This window comes from Rhinoraja longicauda, chromosome 1 (assembly GCF_053455715.1).
Source record: "Rhinoraja longicauda isolate Sanriku21f chromosome 1, sRhiLon1.1, whole genome shotgun sequence".
Taxonomy (NCBI): domain Eukaryota; kingdom Metazoa; phylum Chordata; class Chondrichthyes; order Rajiformes; family Arhynchobatidae; genus Rhinoraja; species Rhinoraja longicauda.
Window position 1 is genome coordinate 70,542,078 of NC_135953.1, and position 21,730 is coordinate 70,563,807.

A 21,730-nucleotide genomic window follows, 5' to 3' on the forward strand; every position below is an offset into this window, starting at 1 on the left:
GAGTGTGTGAGGAAACCGAAGATCTCGGAGAAAACCCACGTGGTCCCGGGAGGACGTACAAACTCCGTACAGGCAGCGCCCGTAGTCGCGATCGAACCTGCATCTCTGCCGCTGAAAGCGATGTAAGGGAGCAACTCTACCCCGCACCACCGTGCCACTCCAATTAATGCTAATTATATATTTAAAATCAAATGTTGTACCAATCTTGTTGCGGCAGCATTTTTATCATAAATTGTTGTTTCAAGTGTAATATAATATCAAATGGTTAAAATGATCAACATGATTAATTGAAGTGTTTTGTAAATTAATTTGTAATATTCACTGCAAAAGAAAAACTCGTATGGTTTGCAAATGATGATGGCAGAATGTGGAGGGTAAAATAAATCCCTCTGAAATCAGTGACTGCTTATCTAACCTTTATTGGGATAACAATATAATTATATTATAGGTCAGCAAGTATGATGATGCCGGCATTATTTAATAAAATATAATTGGATCCAGCAAATTGTCTAATCGGCAGGACTTTATGGTGTGGACTTTAAATCAAATTTGAAAATAATAGTTTTAACCAAGTTTTCAAAGGGATAAAAAGAGCTCTGTTAAATCAAATATTGAGTAATTAAAATGAAACAGAGTGATTTATACCTTGAATTTTACTTTATTAACCAATTTTGTTTGCTTTTCTGATTTCTATGGGGGCTTTACAGAATGCCAAACCAATACTGTTGAAGTTGGATCCAAACATTTATTATGGCGATGATAATCAGGGGATGCGCGGCAGTGACTTTAGACTTGAAACATAAATGTTTGCCATGAACTCAGTTGAAATGGATTGATATATTTTCTTCTCTTTCCCCTTTTTTCTTTCCACTATTAAAGGAAATGTACTCAAAGGGAATAATTCCACTGTCCTCAATAAAATCGGCACATCGATTGGGAGACAACAAATTTGAGGTGGTTTCCTCCAACAGGACTTTTACTTTCAGGGTTGAAAAAGAAGGTAAGAAGACACATACGCCAAAGTGATGTTTAGTTCATGTGTAGCAAGGAACTGCAGATGCTGGTTGACACCAAAGAGAGACACAAAATGCTGGAGTAACTCAGCGGGACAGGCAGCATCTCTGGGGAGAAGGAATGGGTGCCATTTTGTGTCGTTTATTTGATTTTCTGCTGGGACTATATTCACCAACTTGTGTATTATGCACCTTTCTATTGATTTGTAATATTCAAGAACTACCCCATCCTGACCGCACTCTCCCTCAACCTATCCGCCAGTAATACATTTATCCAGTAAACAACTGCTCTATTTTGAGTCATAAACAATTCACTGATGAGTGGATTCAATTTAATTTTGGTGTTCTTTTGGAGAGTAATAGTTAACATCACTGCCTTCTGATTTTGTGGAGTAATATGTCAAATTACTTGCGAGGCGCTACAATGCTCAGCTAGACACAACATGCTGGAGTAACTCAGCGGGTCAGGCAGCATCTCGGGAGAAAAGGAATGGGTGACGTTTCGGGTTGAAACCCTTCTTCAGACTGATGTCAGGGGAAGGGGTGGGACAAAGATAGGATGTAGTCGGAGACAGGAAGACTAGTGGGAGAACTGGGAAGGGGGAGGGGATAGGGAGGGGAAGCAGGGACTATCTGAGGTTAGAGAAGGCAATGTTTATACCGCTGAGGTGTAAACTGCCCAAGCAAAATATGAGGTGCTGTTCCTTCAATTTGCGCTGGGCCTCACTCTGACAATGGAGGAGGCCCAGGACAGAAAGGTCAGACTGGGAGTGGGAGGGGGAGTTGAGGTGCTGAGCCACCGGGAGATCAGGTTGGTTGAGACGGACTGAGCGAAATGATCGTCGAGCCTGCACTTGGTCTCGCCGATGTAGAGAAGTTGACATCTGTAACAGCGGATAAAATAGATGAAGTTGGAGGAGGTGCAGGTGAACCTCTGCCTCACCCAGAGAGACTGTTTGGGTCCTTGGATGGAGTCGAGGTGTGAGTTAAAGGGACAGGTGTTGCATCTCTTGTGGTTGCAGGGGAAAGTACCTGGGGAGGGGATGGTTTGGGTGGGAAGGGGCGAGTGGACCAGGGAGTTAAGGAGGGAACAGGTCTCTCCCCTTCCCAGTTCTCCCATTAGTTTTCCTGTCTCCGACTACATCCTATCTTTGTCCCGCCCCCTCCCCTGACATCAGTCTGAAGAAGGGTCTCGACCCAAAACGTCACCCATTCCTTCTCTCCCGAGATGCTGCCTGACCCGTTTAGTTACTCCAGCATTTTGTGTCTAACTCTGATTTAAACCAGCATCTGCAGTTTTTTTTCTTACAATGCTCAAGTCGTTACAATTAAGTTTCTCTGTAAGGAATCCTAGGATTCATCAGAATTTGAAAGTAAACATCTATGTTTTCATGTGTAAACCACAAAGTGCTGGAGTAACTCAGCAGGTCAAGCAACATCTGTGGAGGGAATGGAAAGACAACGATTCGGTTCGGGACCCTTCGTCAGTCTATAACAGTCTGAAGAAGGGTCCCGCCCAGAAACATTACCCATCCATTCCCTCCAAGCAAGATTGTTAATAAATGTGTATGCAGCAATTTGTGTTTTACTCAAGATTCCAGCATCGTCAGTTCCTGTGACCTCATGTTTTCATGTGGTTTAGATATGTTGTAGTTTCAAGCAATACCGTGAAACTGGCTATGTATGTATGATAGTACAAGTTTGGTAGTACAGGATACAAGATGTATATCCATGTATTGACATCATGGTATCAGCTCAGGCCAAAGTATTCTATGGTCCCAAGGTCACCTTGTTTGTTAAATAACTGTATCTGCCATATTGTAACATCACAATTTAGCATAGACTTCATTCCTTGAATATCTACATCTTGAGTTCTTGAACTCACTTGAACAATATGCTGCCAAACAGCACTTTTAATAGAATGTTAGCTGTAACACTGCAGGTGGTATTCATAGCCTGGGTTTCCCCACCACTATTTATCCACTCTTAAGCAAAAGAATGTGAAATTGAGCTGAAGCGCTGATTTATTTGAGCAGTTTAAAACCACCCAGTGGACAAACATATGTTAAAACTAGTATATTTTTTGTTTAGCATAAAAATGTCACTGGCAGTGATACTTTATTGTATTGTACCGTGGACTTGGAAAATGGAGTGGGAAATAGAATTCCTGGTATTAGCTGTGCTTTATTGGCCGGGCACAGATTGGACGGCTATCACTTCTCAATATGCATGCCATTAAAATCAATGAGCAATTATCTTGGAAAGCAATTCAGTGGATGAAGCAAGATTGTTAATAAATGTGTATGCAGCAAGCAAAGGCTTAACTGGAATTAGAGAGTAGTACCACATTTAAAGGTGGGTGCTTTATATATACTGTCTTAATCCAGCTAGATTTTAGTTTAATGTGATTTTATGTTGCTCTCTTGCTTCTGTACATTCACGTTCACTCTGATACTTGAGTGTGTAATCTAAGCTGCTGAGGTGGTGTGGAATGCTAGTGATAATGTTATAAAAGCAAGACTTTCAAACTCCCCTCTCAAAATGTGTAGGAAGGGACTGCAAATGCTGGTTTAAACCGAAGATAGACACAAAAAGCTGGAGTAATTCAGCAGGACAGGCAGCATCTCTGGAGAGAAGGAATGGATGACATTTCAGGTCGAGAAGGAGGGTCTCGACCCAAAACGTCACCCATTCCTCCTCTCAAGAGATGCTGCTTGTCCCGTTGAGTTACTCCAGCTTTTTGTGTCTATCCCCTCTCATAATATTCAGCAAGGAAGATGATGGCATATAGAAACAAGGAACAGCAAATTTATTTAAAAAAAACACAGTTTGGGAAAAAAATACACAAAGTGCTGGAACAACTTGGCGAGTCAGGCAGCATCCCTGGAAAACATGGATAGGTGACTTTTCGGGTTGGGTCTGAAGAAGGGTCTTGACTTGAAACATCACATATCCACATTCTCCAGGGATGCTGCCTGACTCGCTGAGTAACTCTAGCACTTCATCTTTTTTTGGATGACAGTATATATTTTGGTCCGAGTTTTATTAACAGAAATAGTGTCTGGATTTTCACTGTTGCATATTTCTCAGTTCCTTCCAATATATGAAGGCCATGGAGAGCCTCTGGGATAATACAATCAGGTGAAGTAGCTCAGAGATAGCACACTGGGGTCTCGAGTCCAGAAACTGCAACTTCAAGTTCTAGTGCAGGGTTTGAGCTGATGATCTGAGGTGGGTTTTTACTGAAGGTAATGGAATGCAGCCAACTTTTATTTGACTTGTCTCATGTTGATGCGATGAAGTGGCTCCCAAACCTTTCTGCATTGCCAAGAAAAGAATGCAAGATGAAGCATTCAGACTTCCACAAAATATTTTCCATCTCAGGGCCCAGGTTTGATATATCTCTCAGAAAACAAAGTTGAAGGTTGTGTTGTGCAATTAATCTCTGTCTGTTGACTACAATGTGGCCAGCCTATGAAGTTGGTACTGCCAGCTAATTTGTATTTTCCAACAAATTTGGTGCCACAGATTGGATGCACACATCAGGGATTAATATTATGTTAAAACAGTTAAAACTAGCCTGCTCTGGATTAATGGGAGATGCACCTCGGCTGGAGCAAGCACATGCTGACATTCAGGAATTGAAGCTCCCTGGGAAGCAAAGAGGAATGGAACAACATGGGAGAGGGTCGACTTTAATTATTTTTGGAACTGCACCAGAGACTTTCGTGGAAACCAGGGAAAAATTATCTCCAGACTAGAAGGAAATGGTGCTAGGCAGTGCTTGTAGTCAAACACCGGTGGGCCTTAATGTAGAAACAAGGAACTGCAGATCGACCCGAAACGTTGCCCATTTCTTCTCTCCAGAGATGCTGCATTTTGTGTCTAACTGCAGATGCGGGTTTACACAAAAGGGCACAAAGTGCTGGAGTAACATGGAGTGTCAGGTAGCATCACTGGAGAATATGCAAAGGTGATGGAAAATTTAATATTTGTATAATTAAAGACAAAAGAAACTGCAGTTGTAGAAGATGTTGGTGAGACCACATTTAGAGTATTGTGTTCAGTTCTGAGCACCATGTTATAGGAAATATATTGTCACGCTTGAAAGGGTTTAGAGAAGATTTACAAGGATGTTGCCAGGACAAAAGGGCCTGAGCTATAGTGGGAGGTTGACTAGGCTGGGTCTTTATTCCTAGGAGAAGCAGGAGGATGAATGATGATCTTATAGAGGTGTATAAAATCATGAGAGGAATAGATTGGGTAGATGTACAGAATCTCTTGCCCAGAGTAGGGGAATCGAGGACCAGAGGACATGGGTTCAAGGTGAAGAGGAAAAGATTTAATAGGAATCTGAGGGGTAACCTTTTCATACAAACGGTGGTGGGTGTATGGAACAAGCTGAAACAAGACGAAGGTAGTTGAGGCTGGTTCTATCCTAACATTTAAGAAACAGACAGCTACATGGATAGGACAGGTTTGGAGGGATCTGGACCAAGTGCAGGCAAGTGGGACAGGTGTAGCTGGGACATGTTGGCCGGTGTGGGCAAGTTGGGCTGAAGGACCTGATTCCACACTGTACCACTCTATTACTCCATGCGGACAATGGAATCCTGAACTTCTGTCAGGTTCCTTTGCACCCCCGAGTCTCCCCTTGTGCACCCAACCCCCACTGAAGACCCCACCCACTACGATCCTGCCTTTTCTTCACTCGTTCTCACTCCCTCTCCCTCCTCCGCTGTCCTGACCCCCCCCCCCCCTTCCCCTAGCTGTCCCAACCTACCCTGCCCCCTCAACTTGCTCTGCACCATTGGAAGCAATTAGCCTACGGCAGACAGTAGCATCTAATGCCGAGATGTCAGTCTGCTGCTGACCATCTGTAGTCTCCTCCACTGAAAGTCCGTGGCATTCTGTCAGTCGTCTGGTGGTACATTTTCATAGGGAGCCCAGGTTGCTGGAGCTGAGCATCAGCAATTCTACTGGCAGCACCACTGTCGGATGGATTGTTATAATAATAATTATATATATATTCCTTTATTTGTCCCACACCGGGGAAATTTACAGTGTTACAGCAGCAAAGTGGAGAGCAAGAGATCATTCTTTATAAATAAAAGTAAAGACAACATTTAATACAAAAGTAAAGACAAAAGTAAATGCCAGACAACATTTACCATGGACCAGCTTGCAATTGTTGCCTATTTCATTTAAAATAGCTGATGGTGGGGGGCGGGAGGGATATCAGTAAGGTGGCAATCAGGCGTATGGATTGGGATTCTGTGTCTGTGCAAGTGGGGGTGTGTGGTGGAGCTTTCAACTATAAAATGCAAGTGCTGGAATTAACTCAATGTTCCATATTCATTCACCTTAGGTTATGTTTAGGTTTATTATTGTCACGCGTGCCAAGGTTCAGTGAAAAGCTTTATTTTGGACTAGACCAAGTGGACCCGTTGGGCCCAAACCTCTCCTGCATTGGTGTAGCACCCACTCCTCCCCTCCTCCCCCTCCCCCCTTACCCCCCTCCCCCCTTCCACCCCCTCCCCCACTCCATCCCCCTCCCCCACTCCATCCCCCTCAACCCCCCTTATCCTCCCTCCCTCCCCCACTCCCTCCCTCTCACTCCCTAGGAGATAGATTTTAAAATATAACATCGATATCAATGAAACTTCTTCCATTAACACCAAAGGGACGACGGTGAGTAAGGTGGCCCTAAAATTTTTGCGCTGTTGTCTACCGTTTTGGCTGTAGTCCAGGAACAAACAAAGAAACAAATGAGAGTTTTATTATATAGATGCAATCCAATCAAGCCAGATAATATGTGCAAGAAGGAACTGCAGATGCTGGTTTAAACCGAAGATAGACACAACAAAGTGGAGTACCTCGGCGGGACAGGCAACATCTCTGGAGAGAAGGAATTTGTGACGTTTCGGATTGAGATCCTTCTTCAGACTGGTTAGGGATAAGATAAACAAGAGATATAGACAGTGATGTGGAGACATAAAGAACAATGAATGAAAGATATGCAAAAAAGTAACGATAACAAAGGAAACTGGCCATTGTAAGTTGTTTGTATGGTGAAAATGAGAAGCCAGTGTGACTTGGGTGGGGGAGGGTTAGAGAGGGAAGGAATGCCGGGGCTACCTGGAGTGAGAGAAATCAATATTCATACCACTGGGCTGTAAGCTGCCCAAACAAAATATGAGATGCTGTTCCTCCAATTTGTGTTTAGCCTAAATCTGACAATGGAGGAGACCCAGGACAGAAAGGTCTGTGTGGGAATGGGAAGGAGAATTGAAGTGTCCAGCAATCGGCAGATCAGGTCGATTCATGCGGGCTCAGCGAAGGTGTTCTGCGAAACGATCACCCAGTCTGCGTTTGGTCTCGCAGATGTATAAGAGTCCACATCTTGAACAACGGATACAGTAGATGAGGTTGGAGGAGGTGCAAGTGAACCTCTGTCTAACCTGAAAGGACTGTCGGAGTCCCTGGACAGAGGGTCGAGGGAGGAGGTATAGCGACAAGTGTTTCATCTTCTGCAGTTGCAGGAGAAGGTACCTAGGGAGGGGGTGGTTTGGGTGGGAAGGGACGAATTACAAGGGAGTGGCGGAGGGAACGGTCTCTGCGGAAGACGGAAAGGGGTGGAGATGGGAAAATGTAGCTAGTGGGTGGGATCCCGTTGTAGGTGCAGAGATTTTGGACGATTATGTGTTGTATGTGACGGCTGATGGGGTGGAAGGTAAGGACTAGGGGGACTCTGTCTCTGTTGCGACGAGGGGGAGCAAGGGCGGAGCTGCGGGGTACCGAGGAGACACGAGTGAGACCTCATCTATGATGGGAGAGGGGAACCCCTGTTCCCTAAAGAATGAGGACATCTCAGATGTTCTAGTATGGAACACCTCGTCTTGGGCACAGATGTGGCGTAGAAGGAGGAATTGGGAGTAGGGGATAGAGTCTTTTCAGGAAGCAGGGTGGGAAGAACTGTAGTCAAGGTAGTTGAGGGAGTCAGTGGGTTTGTAATAGGCGTCAGTCAATAGTCTATTTCCTGTGATGTAGACTGAGATCAAGAAAGGGGGGGGGGGGAGGTGTCAGAGATAGTCCAAGTAAATTTGAGTGCAGGATGAAAATTGGTGGTGAAGTTGATGAAGTCCATGAGTTCTGCTTGGGTGTAGGAGGTAGCACCGATGCAGTCATCAATGTAATGGAGATAGAGTTCGGGGTTAGGGCCATTGTATGCCTGGAACAGGTATTGTTCAACATACCCTACAAAGAGTCAGGCATAGCTGGGGCCCATGTGGGTGCCCATAGCTACGCCTTGGACTTGGAGAATTTGGGAGGAGAAAGGAGAAGTTGTTGAGGGTGAGGACCAGCTCCTCTAGGTGGAGTAGAGTGTTAGTAGAGGGAAATTGGATGGTTCTATGGTCGAGGAAGAAACTGAGGACTTTAAGGCCTTCCTGGTGGGGGTTGGAGGTGTAGAATGACTGAACATCCATAGTAAAGATGAGGGCGTGGGGGTTCGTAAAGCAGAAGTCATAAAAGAGACGAAGGGCATGTGAGGTATCTCGGACATTTGGACCAGGGGGGATAGAATAGAGTCGAGGTGCGTGGAAATCATTTCCATGGGACAGGAGCAGGCTGAAACAATGGCTGCAGGGCAGTTGTGTTTGTGGATTTTGGGGAGAAGTTAAAAACGGGCTATGTAGCAAAAAAACTGCAGAGGCTGGTTTAAATCGAAGGTAGACACAAAATGCTGGAGTAACTCAGTGGGTCAGGCCGCATCTCAGGAGATAAGGAATGGATGACGTCTCTGGTCGAGACCTTTCTTCAGGAAGAACGGGCTGTGCGGGGCTGGGAAACTAATAAGGTTGGAGGTCGTGGAAGGCAGACAGCCGGAAGCAATGAATTTAGTAATGGTATTTGAGATAAAGGCCTGGTGCTCATCTGTGGGATCATGTTCCAAGGATAAGTAGGAGGTGTCTGAGAGTTGTCGCCTGGCCTCAGCCGGGTAGAGGTCAGCGGCCCAGACTCCCACGGCACCTGTCTTGTCGGGGGGTTTGATTATAATGTCAGGGTTGCTGCAGAGTGAGAGGAGGGCTGTATGTTCAGAGTGGGTGAGGTTAGAGTTGGTAAGGGGAGTGGGAGTTATGCATCAGCGAGACCAAACGCAGACTGGGCGATCGTTTCGCGGAACACCTTCGCTCAGCCTGCATGAACTAACCTGATCTCTCGGTTGCTGGACACTAATTCTCCTTCCCATTCCTACACAGACCTTTCTGTCCTCAGTCTTCTCCATTGTCAGAGCGAGGCTAAACTCAAATTGGAGGAACAGCATCTCATATTTCACTTAGGCAGCTTACAGCCCAGTGGTGTGAATATTGATTTCTCTCACTTCAGGTAGCCCCAGCATTCCTTCTCTCTCTATCCCTCCCCCATCCAATTTGCACTAACAAACAGCATACAATGGCCTGTTTCCTTTATCATCATTACTTTTTTGCATATCTTTCATTCATTGTTCTTTATCTCTCCACATCATCGCCTATATCTCTCGTTTCCCTTATCCCTAACGTCACCCATTCCTTCTCTCCAGAGATGCTGCCTGTCCCGCTGAGTTACTCCAGCTTTTTGTGTCAAGGCAGATAATATACATGAATACAATCAAGCCAAACTTAAGTACCATAGGTGGTGTGAAGGGAAAGATACAGAGTGCAGAATATGGTGCTCAGCATTTTAGCACAGCAGTTCCAAACTCAAAGTCCAATGTTCGCAATGGGGCAGTGGTGAATTGGACAGTGTCCTAGCTTACGGAAGGACAGTTCAGAAGCCAGATAAGAGAGAAGAAGCTATATCCTGAGCCTGTTGGTGCCTGTTTTTAAGCTTCTGCACCTTCCCCCTGATGGGAGCAGTAAGAAGAAGGAATGATCATAGTGGGAACGATCTTTGATTAGGTTGGCTGCTTTCCTGAGCTAGCTTGAAGTGTAAATGGAGTTAATGGTCTGTGTGATGGACTGGACTGTGCATAACTCTGCAATTTCTTGTGGTCTTGGGTGTAACAGTTCCCACAACAAGCTGTGATGCAACCCAACCATGTGCTTTCAAATGTGCATCTGTAGAAGTTTGTGAAAGTCATTGGAGACATGCCAAGTTTCTTCAGTCTCCTGAGGAACTGGAGGTGTTGGTGTGCTTACTTGGCTATCACTTTAATGTGGCTGTTCCACGTCAAGTCGTTTATTTCTGTGGATGTTCATTGCACTTACCCATGTGCTGACCAAATCAATTTTTCTGACACATTTGCCCTCCGTGGATGTCAATACCCGTGGCTTGTGGCGTAACAATCCCAATTCTTACTTGTTATTTTATCCAGAGCCTTACATTCACTTGCATTAAACAATAAACTCTTCAAGAAACAAGTGTGTTTTAATGTCATATGTATCTAAAACGGACAATGAAATTCTTTCTTGCAGCAGCAAAGCAGGTCTACCAACACCCTATCCATAGATAATATATGAAACAATATTAAAAAAATTAATAAATTATGAAGCCCAAAAGTTAGTGCAAAAGTAGCCCGGAGGTGCTGGCTACCTTTTTGAGGCAACACATCTTATAGATCCCTCCAATGTTGTGGAGATCAGTGCACATAATAGACCAAGTGGTGTCCACCATTTTTTGTAATCTCATTCATTCCTGAGTGTTCAAGTTGCTGAACCAGGCCGTGATGCAAGCAGTCAATATGCTCTCTACCGTACACCTGTAGGTTCGAGAATATTCGCTGACATTCCGAATCTCCTCAATCTTCTAAGGAATTAGAAGCGTTGATGGGCACTCTTTAAAATTGCATCAATGTGCTGCAACCAAGACATATCTTCAGAGATGTGTACACCCAGGAATTTGAAGCTGTTGATTCTCTCCACTGCTGACCTTCTGATGCAGATAGGTTCATAGATCCTTGGCCTCCCTCTTCTAAACTCAACAATCAGCTCCTTGGTCTTGTTGAAGTTGAGAGCAGGGTTGTTGTTCTGCCACCATTTAATGAGATGATCGATCTCCCTCCCATACTCTGACTCATCCTTACCCATAATTCATCCTGCAACTACAACTGTGGTGTCATGGTTAAATTTAAAGATGGAGTTGGAACTCTGTCTAGCTACACAGTAGCGTGTGCAGAGTAAATAGAGGAGGGACTGAGCATACAGCCTTGAGGTGCCAATGTGCTGATGGTTGGTATCGAGGGGGAAGTGTTGCCAAGCCAATTCATACTGATTGTGGTCTGTTGTTGAGGATCTAATTGCAATAAGGATGCAAGAAACCTAGTTCCCTGAGCTTGATAACATGTCTGGAAGTGATGATGGTGTTGAACACCGGTCAGCCTGACATGTTCTTTTTGTTCAAGTAGTCCAGTGTAGAGTGGCGAGCCAGTGAGACCCTCCCCGCCCCTCACTGATCTATTGTGGTGAGAGGCAAATTGCAGTCGGCCCAGGTTCTTGCTGAGGCAGGAATGGATAGACTTAATAACCAACCTCTCATAGTTTTTCATCACAACAATATTAATGCCACCAGTTGATGGTTCTTGGCCACTGGGATTATTTCAAAGCAGGTGAGAACCTCAGAGCTCAGTAGTGAAAGGTTGACCTCCTTAATGAGACAGTAATGAAGCATCCAATCTTGAGTGTTGGTTCTGATTTTTTTTTTAATATGCCGAGAGAATGTGAAAATACTGTACCTGTTCCCGAGGAGGCTGTTAAGTTTCATTGTGTTCACTCTTAAAGAAAAACTTTAAAAATAAAAAGGCTAACGGTGACCAAGTTGCAGAGGTGAGATATGAGATTCACTTCATGATGGATTTAAACTGGTGATTTATACTAAAATACTAACCTATCAACATTTCAAAATTAATACTTGCAGAAGTACAGCTGTTTCATATTATGATCACAGCAGTTAAACTTCGTCCAATTATCATCGCCATCATTCACAGCTCTTGTTTTTTGCATGTTTGTAAAGAAGTGAGTGGGATTTTGAACTGAACATTCGGTTCTTAATTTCTAGTACCTCCTCCTCCCCATTTATTTTTAAACATCATGTTTGATAAATTCTTTGTAAAAGGCCGATATATCTATTTTAAATAACATGCTTGGTTCAAGTGAAGTGAACTTCTGTAACTTTCTTTGACAGGCGATAGAGATGACTGGATTGACACAATTTTAAATGCATTGAAATCAGACTCCAGTGTCCTTTCACATCCGAATAGTCAGTCCACTGCAACAGCTGACAAGTACGGGTCTCTGGATCTAAAGGGCCACAAAGCCAAAGTTTTTGTTGTATTGCGAGGCAGCAAGGTTTGGCTTTATAAAAGTGAACAGGTAAGATTAAACAGTTTAACTCTTCCTATTATAATTTGCAGCATCAATTAGACTGTGAATTCCTTGTACCAAACATGGCTCATTCAATTCAGAAACACATTGTTCCCTATGATGTTAGGTATAAGTGTTTTTGGTGTGTCTGATTATTCAGACACGATCACCCCTGGGACTGCATGCTTGCGCTTGGAAGCACTTGTGTTCAAATAGCTGATGCGTCATCAAAGAAAATCTCATTAACGTGGCTCTGGGGTTTGTTGCACAGAAAACCCAAAATTTAAAAACAATCGTTTGTCAGTGTGCAGAGAATTTAGCATTATTAGCCAATTTACATGGTAATTGCTGCAGTTGTTGTTGATCCCTTTCAAGATGTAAAGCACCATGATCTTTTTTTGAGTCTTAGAGTTAGTTGTGTTTTTGAGAGTCCTCTGCTTCATTGCATTCAATCAATCATTGCTGACTTCCTCACACAATATTGATTTATTGAAATGAAGAATAGCAATAGTGTCAATGGCTTTTAACAAAATAATAGACCAAGTTCACCCAGTGGGCCCAAATCTCTCCTGCATTGGTGCACCCTCTCCTCCCCCTCTCCTCCCCCTCTCCTCCCCCTCTCCTCCCCCTCTCCTCCCCCTCTCCTCCCCCTCTCCTCCCCCTCTCCTCCCCCTCTCCTCCCCCTCTCCTCCCCCTCTCCTCCCCCTCTCCTCCCCCTCTCCTCCCCCTCTCCTCCCCCTCTCCTCCCCCTCTCCTCCCCCTCTCCTCCCCCTCTCCTCCCCCTCTCCTCCCCCTCTCCTCCCCCTCTCCTCCCCCTCTCCTCCCCCTCTCCTCCCCCTCTCCTCCCCCTCTCCTCCCCCTCTCCTCCCCCTCTCCTCCCCCTCTCCTCCCCCTCTCCTCCCCCTCTCCTCCCCCTCTCCTCCCCCTCCCCCTCCCTCCCTCCCTCCCCCACCATACATTTTGGCTTGTATGTCCATATGAAGCCTTTACTGTGTTATATATTCCTGTATATTCCTAATCTCTCCAATACTGTTGTGCCTATAATCTCCATTGATTGATTTTTCTTTGCTGTTTGTTATTTCTTAATTGAATCTAAATCATTTGCAGATTTGGAATTTTTTAGGTTAAGAAACTCCTTATCTCTTGGTGATATTTATCTTTATCTCTTCTCTTATTATTAGGACTACCTCTTTCCATTTTTTCTATCCCTTTTTAGATGTCATGTTCTCTCGAATCACTTGTTTCCAATCCTGCCAACCTGAGAACCAAGCTCACCAGTGGTTCCAGATCAGACCGATGTTATGCCTTTTTTTGACGGCTTGCTTCTGTGTACGAAACTAAATGGCAGCTCAATAGGCAGAAATATTTTTCTAATATGTAATTTGTACATCGTTGACATCTTTAAATAAAAATTGTATTTTAGAACAAATGCTTCATTGCTCCTCCAAATCATGGCCGTCCTGTGGTATGTTAGAGGTTTCTAACTGGGCTTCTTGGACATTATCTAACCTGGGCATTAGTTTATATGGTGTCGAGGGGGAAAAGTAATTTGGATTAGTAGCTATCGTTAAATATTGTCCTAAAGTTGTCCCAAAACACTCACTCATCGTGAGTTGCACCAAGAAAATGAATTCTGACCCTTTCTGTCAGCAAGTACACCATGTTTTGGAGAAGTTGCTGTCATGTTCATTAAATCTAAAAATAGCCTTAAGATAGATAGATAGATAAGTTTATTTGTCATTCCACTCCTTGCAGATCATGCAATGAATGGGACGAAACAGAGTGCCTCTGGGGGCCACAGTGCAATACAAATGCAAAACATATAGACAGGGGATGACAGTGCAGTACAATACGATAGTACGTGTGGGGCTTTATCCCTCCCCTCTGACATCAGTCTGAAGAAGGGTCTCGACCCGAAACGTCACCCATTCCTTCTCTCCCGAGATGCTGCCTGACCTGCTGAGTTACTCCAGCATTTTGTGAAATAAATACGATACAGTGCAATACAATACAGTACATATAGACAGGGGATTAAAGCATGTAAACGGTAAACGGTAAAGCGTTTAACCTAGAGTTTAAAGCATTTAACCTAGAGTTTTAACCTAGAGTTTGAACAAAGCTGCCTCATCTCTTGGAATGGATGATGAACTTGAATGGTGAACAATGATGAAATATTTGATCAGATATGGCTAAACATTAGAAAACAAATGCCAATAATTAATCTCTTTTTTTTATTTTGAAGGATTTTAAAGGTGGAGTTGGTATTACAATGGTACACACAAATGTGGCAACAGTCAAAGACATTGATCGTAAATGCTTTGAATTATCTACTCCATTCCGAAACTTCAGGTAAAATGTTTTGAAATTGATTTGGGTTTTATTCCTCTCTCTTGAATGCTGTGAAGTGAAAAGGCTTTGCAATCAATGACGTGGTTTCTGAAGATAGACACAAAATGCTGGAGTAACTCAGTGGGTCAAGCAGCATCTCTGGAGAAAAGGAATAGGTGACGTTTTGGGTCAAGACCCTACTTCAAACCAGGTCTCAATCTGAAATATCAACTTTTCCTTTTCTCCAGAGATGCTGCCTGACCCACTGAGTTTCTCCGACATTTTACATCTATCTTTGGTGTAAACCAGAATCTGCAGTTCCTTCCAACACGTGATTTCTGAAAAGCGGCTTCTGTCGTAAACCAGGGGTAGCAATGTGTGCTATCTAAGATCCTGCAAGCAGTTGAACTCTGTCATAGCATTGCTAGCTGAGCGGTAAATGATGGTTAGACCAATGGAAGAATGCACTTTCTCCACTCTGGAATCGTGGCATCTTTTGAACCTGAAAGCTGACACCTGTGAAGGTAACGTGTTCAGTTTCTCAGAGCGGAGCTTGATCCATCTGAGCCATTGCTCACAGAGAATTTTCAGTCAAGTTGTTTACTTGAGGTAGAAGATAATATGGGAGCCCAAAATGAAGACCAAGTGAAGACCAAAATGTACAAAATAAATCTATCTTTCTTGCAATGTTTTTCCCAAAATGTGCACATTGAAAGGAACTCGTACCCACATGGATCATTTGGAGTCCAGGTCCTATGCTTTTGCATTATGGATGTTAATTTGCCGACAATGCACATGATTGATACAAATGATTATTAAGTTTAATACAACTCAAAACATACTGAGTATAAGAAGATAACTGCAGATGCTGGTACAAATCGAAGGTTTTTATTCACAAAATGCTGGAGTAACTCAGCAGGTCAGGCAGCATCTCGGGAGAGAAGGAATGGGTGATGTTTCGGGTCGAGACCCTTCTTCATACTGATCTGTTAATTTACTTAAATATCTGCTGCACCTCACATCAATATATGGTGGGCATGGATAACAGAGGCAGTAGCCACAAAAACTGTTAGAAGGACTGAGGATGGGCAAGGATTGGCAAGGGGGATGGGCAAGGATTTCTTAAAATAAAATGTCCATAAGGTCCAGGTCTAAAATAAATGTAAAATATAAAAACATACTTGGAAACATAGAGGTTGGGAACTGAGGGTTGAAGATGATTGTGTGTGTGAGATGCTTTTATCAGTTGAGATAATGTCTGTAATAGGGTTGAAGCTTCAGTGCCAGTTGAAACACAACTGTAATTGTACAGCTCTGTAAAGTTAATGGAAAGTGCCTATAATTTCCAGAGCTGTAAGCTAGAACTGCATTCAATGAATAACCTACTTTCTTTCCCCCTGTGGACACAGTGGCAAAGTGCGATTTTTAAAAGCTGCATAAAACTAAATGCTCTTGCACTATTAGTTTGTAATTTAAAAAAACAAGTTTCAACGCTATTGACATGCACTCAAACTAGGGCAAATGGTTGCTTAAGAAAATTGACTGTTATGTTGCTTAAGCAAGAAGTTATTTTTAAGAAGTGACAAAGATGTGTAAACTCGACTCTTCAGAATCTTATTCTCCTGTACAATACTGGTATGTTCTGACAGCACATTTCTTTCATGCCATCTAGAAGGTATAAAACACTCCGTTTTTTTCTTAGTTTTTGTAAAGAGGATCAGCATTGGCATCATCTACCATATTTCCATCTCTAACAAGAGCAATGGAATAAAATTAATGCCAACAAGATAGGAGTGCGTGAGGCTGCTTAATTAACACACTTAACATGTTCAGTGACAATGTTGATTATGAAAATGCTCTTCTTTCGTGGCGAAGGCCCTTGAGACTATTGCGCTAAGGTGCTGCAATGCTATTTTGTGCCAGAATGTGTGCAATAAGGATAAATCTCTCTTACCACAGATTTTTAACAGTACTTATAATATTCTGCATCCAGATGCATATTGTTCCCCAAAATGCTGGGGGACTTAAACTCTGATGAAGAGGTACAATGAAAGGAAATTAATATTAGTAAAAATAAAATTGTTGGAGAAATCCTCAAGGTCTGATAATGTGCAGCTCAGAATACTAAATGAGGTCGCTGTGGAAATAGTGGGGAGCTTGGATGCCAGCTTCCAAAATGCTAGGTTATGGAACAATTCCTGCTGATTAGAAGATGACAAGTAATTATTTGCACCAATTATAAACGAAGGGCAAAGGAAAGGAAGACATAAACAGTCTGCCGGAAATAGCGGGGGACCGGGGGTCTAATGAGATGGAGGAACTGAGGGAAATCCAGGTTAGTCGGGAAGTGGTGTTAGGTAAATTAAATGGATTAAAGGCAGATAAATCCGCAGGGTGCATCCCAGAGTGCTTAAGGAAGTAGCCTCAGAAATAGTGGATGCATTAGTGATAATTTTTCAAAACTCTTTAGATTCTGGAGTAGTTCCTGAGGACTGGAGGGTAGCTAATGTAACCCCACTTTTTAAAAAGGGAGGGAGAGAGAAAACAGGGAATTATAGACCAGTTAGCCTAACATCGGTAGTGGGGAAAATGCTAGAGTCAGTTATTAAAGATGTGATAGCATCACATTTGGAAAGTGGTGAAATCATCGGACAAAGTCAGCATGGATTTACAAAAGGCAAATCATGTCTGACGAATCTTATAGAATTTTTCGAGGATGTAACTAGTAGAGTGGATAAGGGAGAACCAGTCGATATGTTGTATCTGGACTTTCAGAAGACCTTCGACAAGGTCCCACATAGGAGATTGGTGTACAAACTTAAAGCACACGGTATTGAGGGTTCAGTGTTGAGGTGGATAGGAAATTGGTTGGCGGACAGGAAGCAAAGAGTAGGAATAAACGGGTCCTTTTCGGAATGGCAGGCAGTGACTAGTGGGGTACCGCAAGGCTCAGTGCTGGGACCCCAGTTATTTACAGTGTATATTAATGATTTGGACGAGGGAATTGAATGCAACATCTCAAAGTTTGCGGATGACACGAAGCTGGGTGGTAGTGTTAGCTGCGAGGAGGATGCTAGGAGGCTGCAGAGCGACTTGGATAGATTGGGCGAGTGGGCAAATGCATGGCAGATGCAATATAATGTGGATAAATGTGAGGTTATCCACTTTGGCGGCAAAAACAGGAAAGCAGAGTATTACCTGAACGGTGACCGATTAGGAGAGGGGGAGATGCAACGTGACCTGGGTGTCATGGTGCACCAGTCATTGAAAGCAAGCGTGCAGGTGCAGCAGGCAGTGAAGACAGCGAATGGTATGTTGGCATTCATAGCAAGAGGATTTGAGTTTAGGAGCAGGGAGGTTCTACTGCAGTTGTACAGGGCCTTGGTGAGACCGCACCTGGAGTATTGTGTGCAGTTTTGGTCTCCTAATCTGAGGAAAGACGTTCTTGCCTTAGAGGGAGTACAGAGAAGGTTCACCAGATTGATCCCTGGGATGGCGGGACTTTCATATGAAGAAAGACTGGATAGACTAGGCTTGTACTCGCTGGAATTTAGAAGACTGAGGGGGGATCTTATAGAAACATATAAAATTCTTAAGGGGTTGGAGAGGCTAGATGCGGGAAGATTGTTCCCGATGTTGGGGGAGTCCAGAACCAGGGGTCACAGCTTAAGGATAAGGGGGAAGTCTTTTAGGACCGAGATGAGAAAACATTTCTTCACACAGAGAGTGATGAGTCTGTGGAATTCTCTGCCACAGAAGGTAGTTGAGGCCAGTTCATTGGCTATATTTAAGAGGGAGTTAGATGTGGCCCTTGTGGCTAAAGGGATCAGGGGGTATGGAGAGAAGGCAGGTACAGGTTACTGAGCTGGATGATCAGCCATGATCATATTGAATGGCGGTGCAGGCTCGAAGGGCCGAATGGCCTACTCCTGCACCTATTTTCTATGTTTCTATGTTTCTATGAAACTAGGGAGCCGCAGAATGGGTAGCCTATCGCCAAGTAGCAGGGAAAATGGATGTTATATCAGGATACTTATTTAATAGCAATGGAAGTTGTCAGTGTCAGTGTAGATTTATGAATGAAAATTTTTTTTTAATTACTGGAATGTTTTGAGCATATAACCAGTAAAATAGAGGAGAGAAAACCCAATAAAAAACAAATAAAGAAAACTAAATAATTTATTTGGATTTTCAGAAGTCCCGCGTAAGAGAATAGATTGCAAACTGTAATCATGTGGGATTGGGGTAATATACTGGCAAGGGGTGTAAATTAGTTGTCATTCTGGAAACAAAGTAGGAATGAATGGGGCAGTCTCATGGTGGCAGGCAGTGATGTGGGGGCACTTCTGGGATTAGTGCTTGGTCCCCCATCTAATTACTGTAAACTTCAATGAGTTGAATGTGGGAACTGAATATAATATTTCTAAGATTGCCAATGTATGGAGGAAGCAAAGAAACTTCAAGGCAATTTAGATGAGTGGGTGTGAATTCATGGCATTTGCAATAACCTCTGTATAAACCCATCCTGTCCAAATAATGGTTTCAGGTAAGGATTAAGCACTCCTGTTCCCAGCAGCTGGGTTTACAACTTGCATATTCTGTCAAGACTGAGTCATAGAGTCACAGTGTGATACAGTGTGGAAAGAGTCTTTCGGCCCAACTTGCCCACATCGGCCAACATGTCCCAACTACATTAGTCCCACCTGCCTGCGCTTGGTCCATATCTCTCCAAACCTGTCCTATCCATGTACCTGTCTTACTGTTTATTAAATGTTGGGATAGTCCCAGCCTCAACTACCTCCTCTGGCAGCTTGTTCCATACACCCACCACCCTTTGTGTCAAAAGTTACCCCTCAGATTCCTATTAAATCTTTTCTGCTTCACCTTGAACCTTTGTCCTCTGGTCCTTGATTCCCCTACTCTGGGCATGTGATTCTGTGCATTTCGACAAAAGATTCTGTGCATCTAATCTCCCTGGCAGCCTCCCATTTAATTTGCCTCGCTACTTTAGTGGCAACTGACTGACTTCACACACCTTGGGAGCTGTTGCATCTGTAGCAAGATCTACATCTCGGGTATGGTGTTGGAGAATTCATGGCAATATCCATCTGGCCACATGATCCGACACAGAGCGATAAACACAGCCCAGTCCATCACAAACTCATTACTTCCTTCCATCCAGTTAATCTCCATGGTGCATTGCATCAGAAGGACTGGAAGTATCGTCAAGGATACCTGTCACCCTTGCCATTCACTTTGCTCTCTTCATCCTTCTGGGAGAAGAATCGGGTGTGGTTTGGTTGGCGCTGTTGTGGTTTGACAAACTGACCTCCAATTTCTTTCTTACTACTATTACACAAACCTTTCTGCCCTGGTCTAGTCCCTTCCCAATCACATCTTTAGAGTTTAGACATATTGCATGGAAACAGGCCCATCAGCTCATTGAGTCTGAAGACCCGAAACGTCACCCGTTCCTTCTCTCCAAGATGCTGCCTGACCTGCTGAGTTACTCCAGCATTTTGTGATACCTTCGATTTGTACCAGCATCTGCAGTTATTTTCCTACACATCCTGGATCACTCATATGCTAGTTCTATGTTATGTCACGTTCGCATTCTGCCCACTAGGGGCAATTTTACTGAAACCGATTAACCTACAAACCTGTACATCTTTGGAATGTGGGAGGAAATGGGAGCACCCAGAGGAAATCCACGCTGTCAAGGGGAGAACGTAGAAACTCAACACAGACACAACTCGTAGTCAGGATCGAACCCAGGTCTCTGGAGCTGTGAGAGTGCCAGAGTGAATCCCTCTACCACTTCTTAGTTCTTCACCTCAACTGGTTTATCTTCACCAGAGACTTACAATCCCTTTACAACTCCAACCACATTTGCATGGTCTGAGAATGCTCTACTTCTCTCTTGAATTGTTGCCTTGACCTGGGGGTCTTGGGCTAGAACTCTTTTTCTTTCACAATTGCTGCCAGACCCACTGAGCATTTCTAGACACCATGCTTATGGGTGAGGATTTTCAGGATTTTAACCCAGTTATTGAAGAAATTATGCATTTTGTTCAAGTTTGGGTATTGTGTAACTTGAAAGGACAAATAAAATTCTTCTGACTCTCAGTTTGAAGAAGGGTCTCGACCTAAAACGTCACCTATTCATTTTCTCCAGTGATGCTGCCTGACCCGCTGAGTTACTCCAGCATTTTGTGTCTCTCTTCAGTGTTACCAGCATCTGCGGTTCCTTCCTCCACAATAAAAATTGTATGTTGTATACGATGTATACAGTGTTGAGCCAGCCAAAAACGATTGCCTATAATCCCATTAGAAAATGAGTAACACACTTCATAGTTTCTGATATATCTAATTCTCTGTGGCATGGCATACCATGTGATTGGATAATTAATGTTGAAATGGAGAAAAAAAAATCAATGTTTCAGCTTCACAGCGGAATCTGAGCGGGAGAAACAGGAATGGATTGAAGCTATGCAAGGATCAATAGCAGAAAGCCTTTCAGATTACGAAGTGGTGGAGAAGATCTGGTTCAATGAGTCAAACAGAAACTGTGCAGATTGTCGAGCGCCTGATCCTGAATGGGCATCCATCAATCTGGGAGTTGTCATCTGCAAAAAATGTGCAGGTAATTATAAAGTGCACAAATCATGCCATCTTCTTATTCTGTACTGTTAAAAATATTTTGAATGCACCCATTAATCTATTTCCATCACAGGAATGGAGCACCACTCGATTATTTGGTTTGGCAAATATATTTGCTAGCGATTTCTTTGCACATGCATTTCATGACTGCTGTAATTTTGGTGTAATATCAGTAGGATTCTGGATTAACAAAATTTCAAATAAATAATGATTCCTGATTGGGGAGACCCCAATCAAATTTTCAGTAGTTTCCTTCAGGATGAAGTTTATTAAGGTCAATTTTCCCCTTGTGGTTGCCAGTAACATGCCAGCATCTGCTGTTAGAATGGGCTCAATCAGTATAGAGGGGTTGGGAATTTTAAACTTATGTCTATTAATACCCAAACAACG

At 43.4% G+C, this 21,730-nt stretch overlaps 1 protein-coding gene across 6 annotated transcripts in view; it reads left to right on the forward strand.

Annotated features, from left to right (window-relative positions):
* arap2 (ArfGAP with RhoGAP domain, ankyrin repeat and PH domain 2) overlaps nucleotides 1-21,730 on the forward strand; it is a 325,749-nt gene that overhangs the window by 144,462 nt on the left and 159,557 nt on the right. For all 6 annotated transcript variants that reach the window (XM_078400296.1, XM_078400332.1, XM_078400306.1 and 3 more), the window contains 4 exons: nucleotides 880-1,000; nucleotides 12,174-12,361; nucleotides 14,595-14,701; nucleotides 21,124-21,323. In XM_078400296.1, the coding sequence (XP_078256422.1) occupies nucleotides 880-1,000; nucleotides 12,174-12,361; nucleotides 14,595-14,701; nucleotides 21,124-21,323 (616 nt within the window). The remainder of the gene's footprint in view (nucleotides 1-879; nucleotides 1,001-12,173; nucleotides 12,362-14,594; nucleotides 14,702-21,123; nucleotides 21,324-21,730) is intronic.